This window comes from Scyliorhinus canicula, chromosome 4 (assembly GCF_902713615.1).
Source record: "Scyliorhinus canicula chromosome 4, sScyCan1.1, whole genome shotgun sequence".
NCBI classification, from domain to species: domain Eukaryota; kingdom Metazoa; phylum Chordata; class Chondrichthyes; order Carcharhiniformes; family Scyliorhinidae; genus Scyliorhinus; species Scyliorhinus canicula.
Genome location: NC_052149.1, coordinates 38,724,812 through 38,743,825, shown reverse-complemented (window position 1 = coordinate 38,743,825; position 19,014 = coordinate 38,724,812). Strand labels below are relative to the sequence as shown.

The 19,014-nt window shown below is 49.6% G+C and overlaps 1 protein-coding gene across 3 annotated transcripts in view; it reads left to right on the top strand.

Annotated features, from left to right (window-relative positions):
• Nucleotides 1-19,014, top strand: part of best4 (bestrophin 4) — a 189,607-nt gene that overhangs the window by 136,726 nt on the left and 33,867 nt on the right. For 2 of the 3 annotated variants that reach the window (XM_038794078.1, XM_038794074.1), the window contains exons 2-3: nucleotides 7,015-7,188; nucleotides 12,736-12,830. In XM_038794078.1, the coding sequence (XP_038650006.1) occupies nucleotides 7,037-7,188; nucleotides 12,736-12,830 (247 nt within the window). In that variant the 5' untranslated portion in view covers nucleotides 7,015-7,036. The remainder of the gene's footprint in view (nucleotides 1-7,014; nucleotides 7,189-12,735; nucleotides 12,831-19,014) is intronic. The other variant, XM_038794075.1, reaches the window with a different exon arrangement.

Sequence of the window (19,014 nt, the reverse complement as noted above, 5' to 3'; positions counted from 1 at the left end):
CCACAAGGGGGTATCAGATAGAACATACAGTGCAGAAGGAGGCATTTCGGCCCATCAAGTCTGCACCGACCCACTTAAGCTCTCACTTCCACCCTATCCCCGTAACCCAATAACCCCATCTAACCTTTTTTGGACACTAAGGGCAATTTATCCTGGCCAATCCACCTAACCTGCACATCTTTGGACTGTGGGAGGAAACCAGAACACCCGGAGGAAACCCATCCAGACACGAGGAGAACGTGCACACTCCGCACAGACAGTGATCCAGCGGGGAATCAAACCTGGTACCCTGGCATTATGAAGCCACAGTGCACTCGTCGGAGTGATTGATGGTATTGAAACCAAGAAGGTGCCTATGACTGAGCTGAGGTTGCAGCAATTTTAAAAGCAGATAGTGTGAAATTCAGAGTGTTTTGTGCAGATGTTTTTGTGTGCAATTAGAATTTAGAAGCTTATTGAAATGACAGAAAACCTGCAACAAGCAACCGAGAATATTGTCAGCTCAGTTAATAAGAGTAAAATAAATGGACATTGGTGTGGACAATCTGAAAGATTGAGACCATCCATGTTGCTGTTATCTCATGGCAGCACAGTGGTTAGCACTGTTGCTTGGGTCACTGTTTGTGTGGAGTCTGCACATTCTCCCTGTATATGCGTGGGTTTCCTCCGGGTGCTCCGGTTTCCTCCCACAAGTCCCGAAAGACGTGCTTGTCAGGTGAATTGGACATTCTGAATTCTCCCTCTGTGTGCCCGAACAGGCGCTGGGGTGTGGCGAATAGGGGATTTTCACAATAACTTCATTGCAGTGTTAATGTCAGCCTACTTGTGACAATAAAGATTTTAATTATTATATTATTATTATCTCATCATCCTCTTTCTATCCACTTCCCCTGATCTTCCCCCAGCCACCCAGTATCAGGTCCCATGACACTACATTTTCTCTTCCTTTCTTTCTAAGCTCATCTTATCCATGAGACTCAGATCCTTATCGCTTGATGTCATTGTATGGAGCTCCTGGCCACTCAACTTCACTTGCTAACTCTCATGCTTGACTACAGTGTAAATGGCTTTTTGCTCACCCACCACGCCCATCCCATTCAAATACACTTCAGCACCCTTTTCAAAAATTCCACTCACAAAAACTCAACCAGTTTTCTTTAACTACTGCCCACTTCTAACTCCCCTTTTATAAGGGTCTCCAAATTGTCTTCACCTCATCGGCGAAATTCTCCGACCCCCAGCAGGGTCGGAGAATCGCCCGGGGGCACCTAAAATCCCGTCCCCGCCGTGGCACAGATTCTCCGCCACCCGGGAAGTGACGGCGGCGGAATCGCGCCACTCCGATCGGAGAGGCCCCTGCGGTGATTCTCTGGCCCGGATGGGCCGAAGTCCCGCCGCTGGGAGGCCTCTCCCGCCGCCGAGGTTTAAACCACCTCTGGAACGGCGGGCTCAGCGGCGTGAGCAGGCCCCCGGGGTCCTGGGGGGGGTGGGGGGCGATCGAACCCCGGGGGGTGCCCCCACGGTGGCCTGGCCCGCGATCGGGGCCCCCCGCTCAGACTCCGGGCCAGTGCTCTGGCTGCACTAGTTTCTTCCGCAGCCGCCACGGCCTCCGCCATGGCGGAAGCGGAAAAGAGTCCCACATCGCACAGGCGCCGGTAGTGACGTCAGCGGCCAGCTGCCGCTGACGTCACTGCCGGCGCATGCGCGGATCGGCGAAAGCCTTTCGGCCAGCCCCGCTGCCGGGGGCGCCGGTTTTTTGCGCCGGTCTTCTGGTGGCAACCACTCCGGCGCAGGGCTGGCCCCCAAAGGTGGGGAGAATTCCCCACCTTTGGGGAGGCGCAACCCCTGAGTGGTTGGCGCCACTCCCCTACTCCGGGACCCTCCGTCACGCTGGGTAGGGGAGAATGCCGCCCCCTATCTCTCCCAAAGTTTCCAGTTTGAATCACTCCACCCCGCTCACAGCAGCAACAGCACTCCTGCTAACATCACGAATAGCATCCAGTGTGACTGTGGCACATCTATCATTTTACTTCTTGGGAATGATGTTGAACAGGAAACAAAATCCCATTTTGGACCCGAATAGTGGGGTGTTCTCGGAGCCTGCAGCGCTGACAAAGACCCAGCTATTAAACTGGACTCTTTTTCTTTTCAGGACTCGGCAAGGAATGCCCAGCTGAGGCCGCATTTACATTAATTTCCTGCTCAGCTTGTCATTGCAGGAAGCGATCAGGCGCCATTTTCAAATGCCGCCCCAATCTCTCATCCCCCCACCGCAGCCTCTGGACCCCCTCATCCCCGATACCCAACTTACCGATAAGGGGGTCCTTGAGCCCCCCCGCCTCATCTCATAAGGGCAGCGAGGTGGCATGTGGTGTAGTGGTTAGCACTGGGACTATGGCGCTGTGGACCCGGGTTCGCATCCCAGTTCTGGGTCACTGTTTGTGTGGAGCCTGCACAGTCTCCCCGTGTCTGCGTGGGTTTCACCCCCACAACCCAAAGATGTGCAGGTTAGGTGGATTGGCCAAGCTACAATTGCTCTTTAATTGAAAAAAATAATAATTGGGTACTCTAAATCTAAAAAAAAAATAAGGGCAGGGCACACTCAGGTCTGATCCCCGGCACGGGCAACTTGGCACCTTGGCACAGCCAGGGGCAGTGCCAGGGTGCCCAGGTGGCAGTGGCAAGGTGCCTGGGTGGCCCTGTCCAGAGCCCGACCGCCCAGGGGCCTCCGATCACCTGGGAGATCTCCTCAAATGCCATTACGCCTGGTCATATTTGTTGAAACCTGTGCTAAACAGCGCCACAGCAGATGTATTTACGTGAAGCTAACTGGTCACTTAACTGTGCAAATCTGAATCCCATCCAGTGAGGGCAAGAGCCAGAGCGCTATGTCTTGCGAGATCTCATTAGGTCTTGCAATGTGTCCAGAACGTTGTAAGTCTCATGAGATGTCTCGCATGAGATTTAATGGCCTCGTCATGAGGCATTTTGAAAGGCCCCTTATGTTTTCCACAGTATTCTGCATGTTTAGGGGCTGGTTTAGCACAGTGGGCTAAACAGCTGGCTTGTAATGCAAAACACAGCCAGCAGCGCGGGTACAATTCCCGTACCAGCCCCCCTGAACAGGCACCGGAATGTGGCGACTAGGGGCTTTTCGCTGTAACGTCAGGATACAGCAGGATTTAGATTGTTGAAAAACTTGGGCAGAGAGATGGCAGATAGAGTTTAATCCGGTCATATGTGAGGTAATGCATTTTTGAAGGTCTTATACCTGTAGGGGATATACAGTGAATGGTAGAACCCTCAAGAGTATTGACAGTCAGAGAGATCTAGGTGTACAGGTCCACAGGTCACTGAAAGGGGCATACAGGTGAAGAACGTAGTCAAGTAGGCATATGGCATGCTTGCCTTCATTGGCCGGCATCGAGTATAAAAATTGGCAAGTCATGTTGCAGCTGTATAGAACCTTAGTTAGGCCACACTTGGAGTATAGTGTTCTGTTCTGGTCGCCACACCAGCAGAAGGATGTGGAGGCTTTAGAGAGAATGCAGAAGGTACCAGGATGTTGCCTGGTATGGAAGGCATTAGCTATAATGAGAGGTTGAATAAACTTTAGAATTTAGAATTTAGAACAGTACAGCACAGAACAGGCCCTTCGGCCCTCGATGTTGTGCCGAGCAATGATCACCCTACTCAAACTCACGTATCCACCCTATACCCGTAACCCAACGACCCCCCCCCTTAACCTTACTTTTTAGGACACTACGGGCAATTTAGCATGGCCAATCCACCTAACCCCGCACATCTTTGGACTGTGGGAGGAAACCGGAGCACCCGGAGGAAACCCACGCACACACGGGGAGGACGTGCAGACTCCACACAGACAGTGACCCAGCCGGGAATCGAACCTGGGACCCTGGAGCTGTGAAGCATTGATGCTAACCACTATGCTACCATGCTGCCCCGTTCTCTCTAGAACGATGGAGTTGAGGGGCAACCTGAGAGAGGTCTACAAAAATATGAGGAGCATTGACAGAGTGGATAGTCGTAGACCTTTTCCGAGGGTAGAGGAGTCAATTACTAGGGGGCATAGGTTTAAGGTGCGAGGGGCAAGGTTTAGAGGAGATGTACGAGGCAAGCTTTTTACACAGAGGGGAGTGGATGCCTGGAACTCGCTGCCGGAGGAGGTAGTTGAAGCAGGGACGATAGTGACGTTTAAGGGACATCTTGACAAATATATGAATAGGATGGGAATAGAGGGATAAGTACCTCGGAAGTGTAGAAGATTTTAGTTTGGACGGGCAGCATGGTCGGCGCAGGCTTGGAGGGCCAAAGGGCCTGTTCCTGTGCTGTACTTCTCTTTGTTCTTTGTTCTTTGTTCATTTGTAACAATGAGGATTATTATTATTCACCTGAGGAAGGAGCAGTGCTTCGAAAGCTAATGATTTGAAACAAAACTGTTGGACTTTAACCTGGTGTTGTAAGACTTCTTACTGTGCTCACCCCAGTCCAACGCCGGCATCTCCACATCATTATTATAATTAATATTATTATTACTGATGTCATCCTTTTCCATTTCCTAGCTCTATGGGGCTGCTTCATGTTCAAATATAGCCACATTTTCAACAATGGCTTCCCTTCTTGCCCCTGCCACGTCACCTCCGACATCTTCCATGGATCCTTGGCATTTCCTCTTGCTCATCTATAGACTGCCCATTTGTGATCTCACCTGTATGCAGAGAGTCAGGTTTGACATGTACGCCGAGGGCTCCCTTCTTTACCATATCACTGGACCTCATAACCACCTCTCAGATTGCCTATCCCACATCTAGAGAACAACTGAACATTGGGATGATCAAAGGAACTAACTCCACCGACAACCATAAACGCTGCTCTCTTACCAATGACTCCATTTCATTACCTGGTCACTTGCTGAGGCTGAGTCTGACCATATGTTACGTTTGCAATCATGTTAAACCCCTTGATGACCTCTATCTACCCATCACCCAAACTGTTTCTTTCCCCTTCCACACTATTGTGTGCTTCTAATGGTACAGACTCACCTCAATATGGGTATGATCTTGCAATGGTTATTTTACTGCACAAACTTCCAGAGCTCATAAGCATAAACCAACACAGCAAGCTGTAAAATTCAGTTCCATACATTTGGCACAGCATTCACAATAACTCAAATGGTTCACTACAGCTCTTCACTGAATAGAAACTCCCACTCTGACTTGACCAGGGTGATGTGTGACTTCAGTGGTTGATCCTTAATGTTTTTTGAACAGACCTAGCAAACCATACAGATATATCCAGAAACCTTGGGGATAAATGTGGGCGGCATGGTGGCACTGTTGCCTCACAGCTCCAGGGACGCGGGTTCAATTCCGGCTTCGCGTGACTGTCTGTGCGGAGTTTGCATTTCCTCCCCGTGTCTGCGTGGATTTCCTCCGGGTGCCCCGGTTTCCTGCCACAATCTAAAGATGTGCAGGTTAGGTGGATTGGCCATGATAAATTACCTTTAGTGTCCAAAAGGTTAGGTGGAGTTTCTGGGTTATGGGGATAGGCTGGAGATGTGGGTTTAGGTAGGGTGCTCTTTCCAAGGGCCGGTGCGGACTCAATGGGCCGAATGGCCTCCTTCTGCACTATGGGATTCCATGGTTCCATGAAATGCAATCTTCTCGGCATTACCCACAATTTAAAACTACCTTGAACATTTGAGCCCTGAATTTCGGCTCGAACCTTTTAACCTTCATTCACCCACTCTAACAAGACAGTGGTGCAAAATGTGGTCATTTTTAAAATCCATTTATGCTGCGTTTCTTGTGTTGAACGTCCAACTGAACTCCAGGAACAGGTTCTGATTCTGCCTTTACAGCAGATGAATGTTGGACGTCCTGCACCAACTTGGAGGTGACAGAAAACTGAAATCTGACCTTCTATCTGTGAGCTCAGTCAACATTCTCAAAACCAATCCCAGTGATTGTTCATTCATACATTTAATAATCAATAAAAGTCACCAAAAGGAATATATTACAATGATTTATGCTATAGACAAAGAAAATTATTTGATTTTAACAAATTACTTTAACGCTTTTGATTCTCCAAAATCCCGGCCAGGTGTTGAAGCTGTCGTAAATACCGGAGTGTTTCGCGCCAGTGTCAACGGGCCTCTTGGCCCAGCGATTCAGTGGGCCATAGGGGGCCAGCACGGCGGCAGAGTGCTGCGCGCTGCTCCAGCGTAGATACGCGGCCCTGCACTGCCAGCGCGGGTCCACGCATGCATGTGGTGGCCGTTTCTGTGCCGCCGCATGCGCGTGGTGGCCGTTTCCACGCTGGCGCCGTGCAACATCGCAGAGCTGCACAGCGGGCCCACGCGGAAGAAGGTAGGCCCCCTCTAGATCGCGTGCGCCCGCCGATCGGTAGTCCCCGATCACGGGCCTGGCTATCGTGCAGGCCCCCCCGTGCCACCATGCCTCCCACATTCCGGTCGCCGGAGAATTGCGTCCTGGCGTTGGAGTGGCATGACGGGAATTTCTGGCATTACCAATGATTCTCCGACCCGGCACGGGCTTGGAGAATCCTGGCCCTCATGCCTGCGTGTGTTTCTTCTGGCCGCTCCGGTTTCCTCTCACAAGTCCCAAAAGACATGTTTGTGAGGTGAATTGGACATTCTGAATTCTCCCACAGTGTACCTGAACAGGCGCCGAGAGTGTGGCGACCAGGGGATTTTCACAGTAACTTCATTGCAGTGTTGATGTAAGCCTACCTGTGACATTAATAAAGATTATTATTATTATTTGCTCTTTGAGGTGCTTGAGGATCTTTTCCCTCATTTTCTATTTTCTCAACTTCAATCAAATTCACCTGAAATACATTTTTCATTTTTCAGAAAGTGGTAGACTATCTGCTCCCAGATAGTTGTCAACACCACTCAAATTGACGACACTAAGCCATGCCTCATGATGTTGTCTACGTGTATGTTAACTTGAGATTTTACTGAAATTTCAGATTACTACCATTAAGGGGCGCTATGACAATCTCTTACACACTAAAAGTTGCTGATGCCCGATTTGCTGGATTCTCCAAACTGCTGTTCCGTTGGAAAGGAAGTATTTACAAACTATTGTACAAGGAGTTCATTGTGTTCATCAGTCTCTATTCAATACTCAGTATTACATACAGGTAAAATACATCTTTTGCTCTCTAATTTAGTTCTCCTGATCATTTCCCTTTTTGTTCTTCATGACATGACAACCTCGCTTTACTGGTTCAATTTCCATTCAAAACCTTATACCCAACAGCCCCACTCTAATTATTATTTCCTCTTCTAATTACATGACTATGTTGTCACTTCCAAATTCCATGCCCCCCTCTCCTGCAATTCCTCACTGAAATCTGTCCAATTAGGTTTCTAGTCCTGGTACAGCATCATAGCTGCCCCAAATATACATGCATGTAAGGGCGTTTGTCAGTGGCAGGTGGCGGAGTTTCCACTGTTGCCGTCAAGGGAGGTTCAGGACTGGGTGCTCTCGGGGACGTGGGTTGGTGAGGAGAGGATTTTGGCAATCTACCAAGTGATGCAAGAGGGGGAGGGAGCTGGGAGAGATCGACGAGGGGACGTGGGCGGATGCCCTGAGGAGGGAGAATTCCTCCTCCTCCTGTGCGAGGCTCAGTTTAATTCAATTTAAGGTGCTGTATAGGGCGCACATGACTGGGGCAAGGCTGAGCCGGTTCTTTGGGAGAGAGGACAGATGTGTCAGGTGTTGAGGGAGCCCAGCAAACCACACCCACATGTTTTGGGCGTGCCCTGTGCTGGAGGACTTTTGGAGGGGCGTCGCGGAGACGATGTCAAGGGTGGTTGGCTCCAGGGTTGAGCCGGGCTGGGGGCTCGCAATATTTGGGGTAGCAGTGGAGCCGGGAGTGCAGGAGGCGAAAGAGGCCGGTATTCTGGCCTTTGCGTCCCTGGTAGCCCGGCGCAGGATTCTTCTACAGTGGAGGGATGCGAGGCCCCCCGAGCGTGGAATCCTGGGTCAACGATATGGCGGGGTTTATTAAATTGGAGAGGGTCAAATTTGCCCTAAGGGGGTCGGTGCAAGGGTTCTTCCGGTGGTGGCAACTGTTCCTTTCTGGCAGAGCGTTAGAGGATGGCCAGTTACAGCAACAATCCGGGGGGGGGGGGGGGGGGGGGGGGGGGGGGATGGGGGGGGGATGGGTGTATTGGGTATGTGTCTTTGTTCTCATGTTAATTATTTTTGTTAATTTATTGTTTTTGTATTAGGGGGGGCTACTGTTATTTTTCTTTTTCTTCTGTTTTTGTTGGTTAAAACTTGTTGAAAATTTGAATAAAAATTTTTTTTTTTAAATAGCTGCTCCAAATACTATGAATGACATTCTGTGGCCACTTGGCCGCTATAGCATAGAATCATAGAACCCCTACAGTTCAGAAATAAGTCAATCGGCCCATCGAGTCTGCACCGGACCTTCGAAAGAACACCCTACCTATGCCCTCCCCCCTACCCTATCCTCGTAACCCCAGCTAACCTTTGGACACTAAGGGGCAATTTAGCTCGGCCAATCCATCTAACCAGCACATCTTTGGACTGTGGGAGGGAACCAGAGCACACAGAGGAAACCCACACAGACACGGGGAGAATGTACAAACTCCATACAGACAATCATCTGAGATTGGAATTGAACCTGGGTCCCTGGCGCTGTGCCACCATGCTGCCCAGTCTGCTGGGGATGGGGGAGGGAAAAGCGGTGATTTCAGTCTAGTGGTGCTCAGCTAATTTCTATTCCATGTCAACCAATTTTTTCCTTTCTGAATTTTTAAGCCATATCTATGATATTCTCTGTGGCCAAATCCCTCATTTACCTTGCTGCGGCCTTTAACATGGTCAACACTGTGGTATTATCATACATGAAGACAATGCAAGGGTTAATGAAATGTTTACAGACAGCCACTAGAGGGAGATAGCCCTATAAGTATATAAGGGATGGTGCTAAGCCTTGTTGGGCAGATGATAGAGAAGGTGATAGCAGAAGGAGATAGCTAGAGACAGACTGAAGGAAGATAGTGAGAGAGAGCAGATAGTAGTTAAACTGGTTGTGAGTTTAGATATAGATGAGAGTAGTTTTTGTGTTGTTTATCAACTGTTTGTTTCTGTGAGATAAGTGTCAAATCCAGTTAGTATTGTTAAATACAGTTGTTTTGTTTGTTAACAAAGCTTGATTTTTTTGATCAACACTGCGCCTCAAAGCAATCTGGGTAAAGTAAAGCAGAGAACAACACAAACACCATCATCCTCCTCCAAAACATCTTCACTATTGTCCAGCTTGCTGGGACTGCAGTTCTTCATTAAATTCTTACCCATCTAATTGTAGGCAGAAGACTTCTAGCAATAGCTGCTGTACATAGCCCCCACGCCAACCCTGGGAATTATTCAAGGATCCATCACATAGACAGCCCTTCTCCCTCTATAATGAAACCAACCACCACCTGCATATTTGCCCATCTGCTGCGGAAAGTTTTATCAATGCCCTTGCCACCCGAGACCCACTATCCAATACTCTCACAGTAAGAGAATAGAGAAATACAGCACAGAACAGGCCCTTCGGCCCACGATGTTGTGCCGAACTTTTGTCCTAGGTTAATCATAGAATTTTGGACACTAAGGGCAATTTTTCATGGCCAATCCACCCAACCTGCACATCTTTGGACTGTGGGAGGAAACCGGAGTACCCGGAGGAAACCCACGCACACACGGGGAGGATGTGCAGACTCCACACAGACAGTGACCCAAGTCGAAATCGAACTTGGGACCCTGGAGCTGTGAAGCAATTGTGCTATCCACAGTGCTACCATGCTGCCCTTAAGAAGAAGTTAATCTACACTCCATTATTCTACCCTAATCCATGTACCTATCCAATAGCCGCTTGAAGGTCCCTAATGTTTCCGACTCAACTACTTCCACAGGCAGTGCATTCCATGCCCCCACTACTCTCTGGGTAAAGAACCTACCTCTGACATCCCCTCTATATCTTCCACCATTTATCTTAAATTTATGTCCCCTTGTAATGGTGTGTTCCACCCGGGGAAAAAGTCTCTGACTGTCTACTCTATCTATTCCCCTGATCATCTTATAAACCTCTATCAAGTCGCCCCTCATCCTTCTCCGTTCTAATGAGAAAAGGCCTAGCACCCTCAACCTTTCCTCATATGACCTACTCTCCATTCCAGGAAACATCCTGGTAAATATCCTTTGCACTTTTTCCAAAGCTTCCACATCCTTCCTAAAATGAGGCGACCAGAACTGCACACAGTACTCCAAATGTGGCCTTACCAAGGTTTTGTACAGCTGCATCATCACCTCGCGGCTCTTAAATTCAATCCCTCTGCTAATGAACGCTAGCACACCATAGGCCTTCTTCACAGCTCTATCCACTTGAGTGGCAACTTTCAAAGATCTATGAACATAGACCCCAAGATCTCTCTGCTCCTCCACATTGCCAAGAACCCTACCGTTAACCCTGTATTCCGCATTCATATTTGTCCTTCCAAATGGACAACTTCACAGGGTTAAACTCCATCTGCTACTTCTCAGCCCAGCTCTGCATCCTATCTATGTCTCTTTGAAGCCGACAACAGCCCTCCTCACTATCCACAACTCCACCAATCTTTGTATCATCTAAAAATTTACTGACCCACCTTCAACTCCCTCATCCAAGTCGTTAATGAAAATCATAAACAGCAGAGGACCCAGAACTGATCCCTGCGGTACGCCACTGGTCTCTCAACCTTCCTCTTTCATTAACTCTAGTTCATGCAAAACTCTGACCTATATCCTTTCGCACACTATGTCCCACTCACTACTTTCCTTGCTGACCTACATTGATTGGCAATCCCAATGCCTCAAGTTTTACCATGCTGTGTTGGGTATGCTGGGTCTGCGATGACTGCATTTACCAGAGGCTGCATCCTGAATGAGCGGGAAAACTAGTGCCCTTTGGCTTTATAGTGGCCGTGTCCTGTCTGGTGATTGGCTGCTGTGTTCTTTGTGTTGATTGGTCTTTCAGTGTGTTAGTCAGTGTCTGTCTATGTACCATCATATACTTGTGTGTATATTATGACAAACTCTTGTGTTAAAAAATGTCCATGACCTTGTACTCCCCTTTCTCCACCTTGTAGTCTCTGTGCCTTTTAATGCAGCCTCTTAATGCAGTACTCCCACCCTCTTAATTCAGTAGGTTATTTCACCCAGGTGAGAAAAGGAGAGAAAATTGGGTCTTTCATTTTAAACCCTACAGGGACAGGGAACAGTTACAATGTTGTTTTTCCATCAGAAAAACCAAGTCAGAAAGGATAAAAGAGAAACCTCCCAGCCTGAGGGCAAACAAATTATACCCTGGAACATTTTACCCTGTTAAAAACACAATATTAATACATGTTGTTATTGTTATTATTTATACATTACATTGGAAAACAACTCATCAATAGTTTTAGGAGAATAGCTTCAGAAAAAGGCACCTTTTTATAGAGACCTAAAGAGGTAATGTAATTTGTTAAAACAAAATCATTTTCCTCTCTCTATCAATGTACTGAATCATAAATTGTGATTTTTATTGATTAATAAGTGTCCATTCTCTCCTCTACAATCCAAGGGCGTTATGACAGCTATAGTGCCTGTATTGTCTGCTGACTGAGCAAGAACCAGGGACTGAACTTAGGGTGTTCCTGGTCTGAACGACTTATACATTTTATACATCATCTAAGACTTGTCTCTATGGTAGCAGATTGGGGGTTCAAACCCCGTTCCAGAAACTTAAGCACATATGTTAGGATAATACTATGGTACAGAGGGAGTGCCACACAGTTGAAGGTTCCCTCTTTTAGGTGGGGCATTAAGCCAAGGCTCAGGCTTCCCTCTTACAGTGCGTGAAAAAGATCCCATGACATTATCTGAAGATTAGGGAGCTCTTCTTAGTGTGCTGCCCAATATTTATCCTGCAATGAATATCACTAAAATAAATTATCAGACCATTTTCACATTGCTGTTTGTGAAACCTATTTGCTAAAATTCCCTGCAGTAGAATAGAGCCACTGAGTACAGTCCATTAATGTGTTCTGGGATCATGATGAATAGATATCTTAAATTGAACTGAATTATCCTGAGAGATAAGGAGATTTTCAATTGAAATATCCCCTACAAAATCTGTAAAATGGGGTGACTTATTTCTTGTAAATTAGAGGTAGGCTGATGTTAATGAGCTTGTAATCAAAAGAGACAGTTTGAACCTTAAGTAAATGAAATAAACAGTTTAAACACCAACATAATTTGATTTCCAATAAAAATGAAACACTGCGGATATCGGAAATCCAAAATAAAATCAGAAAATGGGGTGGCACTGCTGCATCACGGCGCCGAGGACCCGGGTTTGCACATTCTCCCCGTGTCTGCGTGACCTCACCCCCACAACCCAAAAAGATGTGCAGGGTAGGTGGATTGGTCACACTAAATTGCCCCTTAATAAAAAAACTAAAGCAGAAAATGCTAGATAAACTCAGCAGGTCTGGCAGCATCTGTAGAGATAACAGCTCTGTAGAAGGATCATATGGACTTGAAGCGTTAACTCTGTTTTAATCTCTCTGTTTACTATGGTCAAGTGCATTATTGCATTTTGGTAATTGCCTTGTGTCTGAGAATGTGTTTCTATTGCTATTTCTTGTAGGTATTTCCTGTCACATGAACAGAAGATTATTTTCGAGAATGTGGCTACATATTGTGACAAACAGACCAGTCTTATCCCAATGTCATTTGTTTTAGGTCTGTATCTGAATCTGCTGAATTCTACTATTAAACTATTCAGGACATAAACTTGCATTCATATGATGTCCATTTACATAGTAGCATATCCATCTCCTGTAGTTACACAATGCCCTCCATGCCCTAAGCCCTTTTCTTATTCATCATCTAAATCTTACCTCTCAGCATCAGCATCAACAATATCCTCATCTTCAAATCCCCTCACATTCTCATTCCACCTTATCTGCTAACTTTTCTCCAGTTCTACATCTCATTCTGCTCTCCATTGCTCTGATTCTGAAATACTACATATTTCCTATTTCTTCTCTTGCACTGAAGGTTGACCTTTTGGAGATCACGTCTCTTCCTTCTGCGATTCTCTTCCAGAACCACTTTCCTGTGTCTCTCTCCACTCCCTAACATTAAAAGGCCCCCTACACTTATCCCTTTAACCATACTCCTGATCTCCTCAATGAATTCCTTTACTTCCTATCTGGTGTTCATCTTTCTCTTCTCTAAAGAATTCTTAAATGTTCATCTATGTTTTTTTTTAAACAAATTTTTATTCAAATTTTCAAATTTGCACAAAATATCAATAACAAAATACAAAAAGAAAAGAGGAAACAAACCCCCCCCCCCCCCCCCCCCCCCCCCGCAATGTACACAAGAACTCCGGCACCGATCCCCTTAGGGCAAATTTCACCCTCTCCAATTTAATGAACCCTGCCAAATCGTTGATCCAGGCCTCCACGCCTGGGGGCCGCGCATCCTTCCACTGAAGAAGAATCCTCCGCCGGGCTACCAGGGAAGCAAAGGCCAGAATACCGGCCTCTTTCGCCTCCTGCGCTCCTGGCTCCTCTGCAACCCCAAATAGTGCGAGCCCCCAGCTCGGGTTGACCCTGGATCCTACCATCCTCGCTACGCCCTTCCAAAATTCCTCCAGCGCTGGGCATGCCCAAAACATATGGGCATGGTTTGCTGGACTCCCTGAGCACCTAATACACCTGTCCTCACTCTCAAAAAACCGGCTCATCATTGTCCCGGTCATGTGAGCCCTATGCAGCACCTTAAATTGTATGAGGCTGAGCCTCGCGCAAGAAGAGGAGGAGTTCACCCTTCCTAGAGCATCCGCCCACGTCCCCTCCTCAATCTCCTCACCCAGCTCCTCCTCCCACTTACCCGTCAGCTCCTCCACCGAGGCCTCGTCCTCCTCCTGTATCACTTGGTACGTTGCCGAGATCCTCCCCTCTCCAACCCACACCCCCGAGAGCACCCTGTCCTGGACCCCGCGCGGCGGCAACAGTGGGAACTCCGCCACTTGCTGCCTGACAAACGCCCTGACCTGCATATACCTGAAGGTGTTCCCCGGGGGAAGCCCGAACCTCTCCTCCAACTCACCCAGACTCGCGAACTTCCCATCCACAAACAGGTCCCCCATCCTCCTAATACCTGCCCTGTGCCAACTCAGGAACCCGCCGTCAATTCTCCCCGGGACAAACCGGTGGTTCCCCCGTATCGGGGACCCCACTGAGGCCCCCACCTCCCCCTTGTGCGATCTCCATTGCCCCCAAATTTTGAGGGTAGCCGCCACCACCGGGCCCGTGGCATACCTCATTGGAGGGAGCGGCAGCGGCGCCGTCACCAGTGCCTCCAGGCTCGTGCCCACACAGGACGCCATCTCCATCCTCTTCCATACTGCCCCTTCCCCCTCCATCACCCACTTGCGCACCATCGCTACGTTGGCAGCCCAGTAATACCCACAGAGGTTGGGCAGCGCCAGCCCCCCACATTCCTACCCCGCTCCAGGAACACCCTTCTCACCCTCGGGGTCCCCTGCGCCCACACAAACCCCGTAATGCTCCTATTAACCAGCCTGAAGAAGGCCTTCAGGATAAGGATGGGGAGGCACTGAAACAGGAACAGAAATCTTGGGAGCACCGTCATCTTGACTGACTGCACCCTACCTGCCAGCGACAGGGGCAGCACGTCCCACCTCTTAAACCCCTCCTCCATTTGTTCCACCAGCCTCGTGAGGTTAAGCTTATGCATGGGCAGCACGGTAGCATTGTGGATAGCACAAATGCTTCACAGCTCCAGGGTCCCAGGTTCGATTCCGGCTTGGGTCACTGTCTGTGCGGAGTCTGCACATCCTCCCCGTGTGTGCGTGGGTTTCCTCCGGGTGCTCCGGTTTCCTGGACCCACAGTCCAAAGATGTGCAGGTTAGGTGGATTGGCCATGATAAATTGCCCTTAGTGTCCAAAATTGCCCTTGGTGTTGGGTGGGGTTACTGGGTTATGGGGATAGGGTGGAGGTGTTTGACTTTGGGTAGGGTGCTCTTTCCAAGAGCTGGTGCAGACTCGATGGGCCGAATGGCCTCCTTCTGCACTGTAAAAAAAAATACTATGGCCCCCCCAGCTCCTGGCCACCTTGACCCCCAAGTACCTGAAGCTCCTCTCCGCCCTTTTTAGTGGGAGCTTACCAATCCCCCCCTCCTGGTCCCCCAGGTGAACAACGAACAACTCGCTCTTCCTCATGTTGAACTTGTACCCTGAGAAATCCCCAAACTTCCGGAGAATCCTCATTACCTCCGGCATCCCCCCCCACCGGGTCCGCCACATACAACAACAAGTCATCCTCATAGAGCGACACTTGGTGTTCCTCCCCACCTCGCACCAGCCCCCTCCAGTTCCTCGACTCCCTCAACGCCATGGCCAGGGGTTCAATTGCCAATGCAAAAAGCAGAGGGACAAGGGACACCCCTGCCTCATCCCTCGGTATAGCCGAAAATACTCCGACTTCCGCCTATTCGTGGCCACACCCGCCACCGGGGCCTCATATAACAGCCTCACCCACCTGACAAACCCCTCCCCAAACCCGAACCTTTCCAGCACCTCCCACAAGTACCACCACTCTACCCTATCGAAGGCCTTCTCCGCGTCCATCGCCACCACTATCTCTGCCTCCCCTGCTACCACCGGCGTCATTATAACATCTGGATCGATCCAGTGCCGGATCCAGCACCGTGTTGAAATCCCCCCCCCCCCCATTATTAGGCCCCCATCTCCAAGTCTGGAATCCGGCCCAACATTCGCCGCATGAAACCCGCATCGTCCCAATTCGGGCCGTATACATTGACCAGCACCACCCGCTCCCCCTGCAGCTTGCCGCTTACCATCACATACCTCCCGCCACTGTCTGCCACAACGTTCAACACCTCGTACGACACCCTCTTCCCCACCAGGATCGCCACCCCCGATTTTTTGCATCCAGCCCCGAATGAAACACTTGGCCTACCCATCCCTTCCTCAATCTAACCTGATCCGCCACCTTCAGGTACGTCTCCTGAAGCATGACCACATCCGCCTTCAGCCCCTTCAGGTGCACAAACACGCGGGCCCGTTTGACCGGCCCATTCAGTCCCCTTACATTCCAGGTTATCAGCCGGATCAGGGGACTACCTACCCCCCTCCCCCGCCGACTAGCCATTACCGTTCCTCAGCCTGCGACGTGCCCGCGCCCCCCCCCGCTCGCCCCGTTCCCCATGGTGGTGACCCCCATCCCGACCCCCTCTACCTGCTCCAGCTCCCTCGGCCATTCCAGCAGCAACCCGGTACCCCCCCTCCCCAGCTAGGACCCCCCTAGCTGCATTGCTGCCTCCATTGCACTCCCGTAAGTCAGCTGACTCCTGCTGACCCCGGCCACTCCCGCCACTCCTTTGACCCCTCCCCATTGCCCACCAGCAGGTTCTCCTCCTCCCCCTACCGGTCTCAGCGCGGGAAAAACCCGCGCTTCCCAGCTCCGGCCCCGCCCCCTTCAGCCCTCAGCGCGGGAAGAAGCCCGCGCTTTCCACCTGCCCGACCCAGCCTCCTCTGACGCAGCTCCCTTTACCGGCCAGGTCCCCTCGCGGGGCACCAACCCCCCTTCCTGCCATCAGCCGCCCACACTGCAGGTCTGCCCCCCTCCCCGAGCCCATCTGACAGACCCAAGCAAAAACAGTGCCCCACCTACCCTAAAAGCAACAAAGAACCAACAATAAACAGAGAACCCCCCCCTCAAAATGTAACACAGCTACACGCAAACCCCCGTACCCAACCCTCAGTTTGAGTCCAATTTTTCGGCCTGTACGAAGGCCCACGCCTCCTCCGGGGACTCAAAGTAAAAGTGTCTGTCCTTGTAGGTGACCCACAGACGCGCCGGCTGCAGCATGCCGAACATCACTCCCTTCCTGTGTAGCACCGCCTTCGTCCGGTTGTACCCGGCCCTCTTCTTTGCCACCTCCGCACTCCAGTCCTGGTAGATCTGCACCTCTGCGTTCTCCCACCTGCTGCTCCGCTCCTTCTTGGCCCACCTGAGCACACACTCCCTGTCAGCAAACCGGTGGAACTGCACCAGCACTGCCCGTGGTGGCTCATTAGGCTTGGGCCTTCTCGCCAATACTCTGTGGGCCCCCTCCAGCTCCAGGGGCCCCTGAAAGGACCCAGCTCCCATCAGCGAATTTAGCATGGTGACCACATAGGCCCCCACGTCTGACCCCTCCAGCCCCTCCAGAAGGCCCAGGATCCGCAGATTTTTCCGCCTCGAACGGTTCTCCATCTCCTCGAACCTCTCCTGCCATTTGTTATGGAGCGCCTCGTGCGCCTCCACCTTCACCGCGAGGCCTAAGATCTTGTCCTCGTTTTCGGAGACCTTTTGTCGGACCTCTGGGATCGCCAGCCCCTGGGCCGTCTGGGTCTCCAGCAGCTTATCAATTGAAGCCTTCATCGGCTCCAGCAGCTCCGCTTTAAGCTCCCAGAAGCAGCGCTGAAGAGCCTCCTGCTGCTCCTGCGCCCACTGCCTCCATGCTTCCTTGTCTCCGTCCGCCGCCATCTTGTGCTTCTTCCCTCGCACCTGCTTTAGCTTTGCTACCACTTTTTTTACTCGCCCCACTCCTGGTCCAGGCCATACGCTGCTGGGGAACTGTTGCTGACTCCTTCCCACGTCAGTAACCATCGAAAAAGTACCACTGGGGGCCCTAAAAAGAGCCCAAAAGTCCGTTCCTAGCGGGAGCTGCCGAACGTGCGACTTAGCTCTGCATAGCCGCAACCGGAAGTCAATGTTCATCTATGTTAAGAGCACAGTATAAATTATAAGTTGTTGGTATTTATGTTGTCAAGATTTTTAAAATGTTGTCATTTTGATGATTAGGAAGGGTTGTTGATATCAGTTCCTAGTCAGAATAAGGTAAAAAGTGCTCAAAAATGGTGTAAATAGGCAGTAAACTAGTTAGTACTTTGCCTCATTTACAGAACCTTTCTTTACTGAAAGGAGAAAGCAACAATTGGCATTAGTCCATCCACATACTTTCTGTGATCTGAACCTTTTTAAGAATATTCTCTAAAGAATCCTTCCAGCTAAAAACTGATATTTCTGTAAACAGGGTGAGTTTAGGTGACTTCATTGGAAGATCAATTTAATGGCAGCTTATTTTGAGATTTTTCTAGTCACCCTGTTTACTAAAAAATGAAAGGAAGCAAGGTAGAGAAATGGGACAGTTCATTGGAGGTGCAGTGTATCGAGTTGGAGACTGACAGGAGAGGGTAAAACTCTACGATAAACTCCTGCCGGGGAGCCCTGTCCCAAGAAGAGATCAGCAGCTTCTTTCTGGAGGGAGGGTAGGGGGAGACATGCATTTCCCCAACTTCCACTGTTCAATCCCCCTCTCACACCCTCATGGGACCGTTCTTATGTAATCTGTCAGCACATTACTGCTCCTGCTCTTAGAGTTTCAGGTGCAGAGCTGGAGGTGGAGACTCCTATCCTCTTTGAACTGTGAGAGCTTGGATGCCACACAAGGAAATGAAGAGAGATAAACATGGGTAAAATAATAAATTTATGATGGCGGCAGTCTGGCGCAGTAGTTAGCACTGCTGCCTCACGACGCCAAGGACCCAGGTTCGACTCCAGGTCACTATACATGTGGAGTTTGCACATTCCCCCATGTCTGCGTGGGTCTCACCTCCACAAACCCAAAGATGTATGATATAAGTGGATTGGCCATGCTAAACTGCCCCTTGATTGGAAAAAAAAAGAATTGGGTACTTTAAATTTACTTTTGAAAATGTTACGGTGATATGTGCCATACTTATAACGCTTTGTGTGATCGAATAACAAATGTTGTGATATAATTCTTCAGCCGAATAATTGTAGCCACCATAAACAAGTGAAG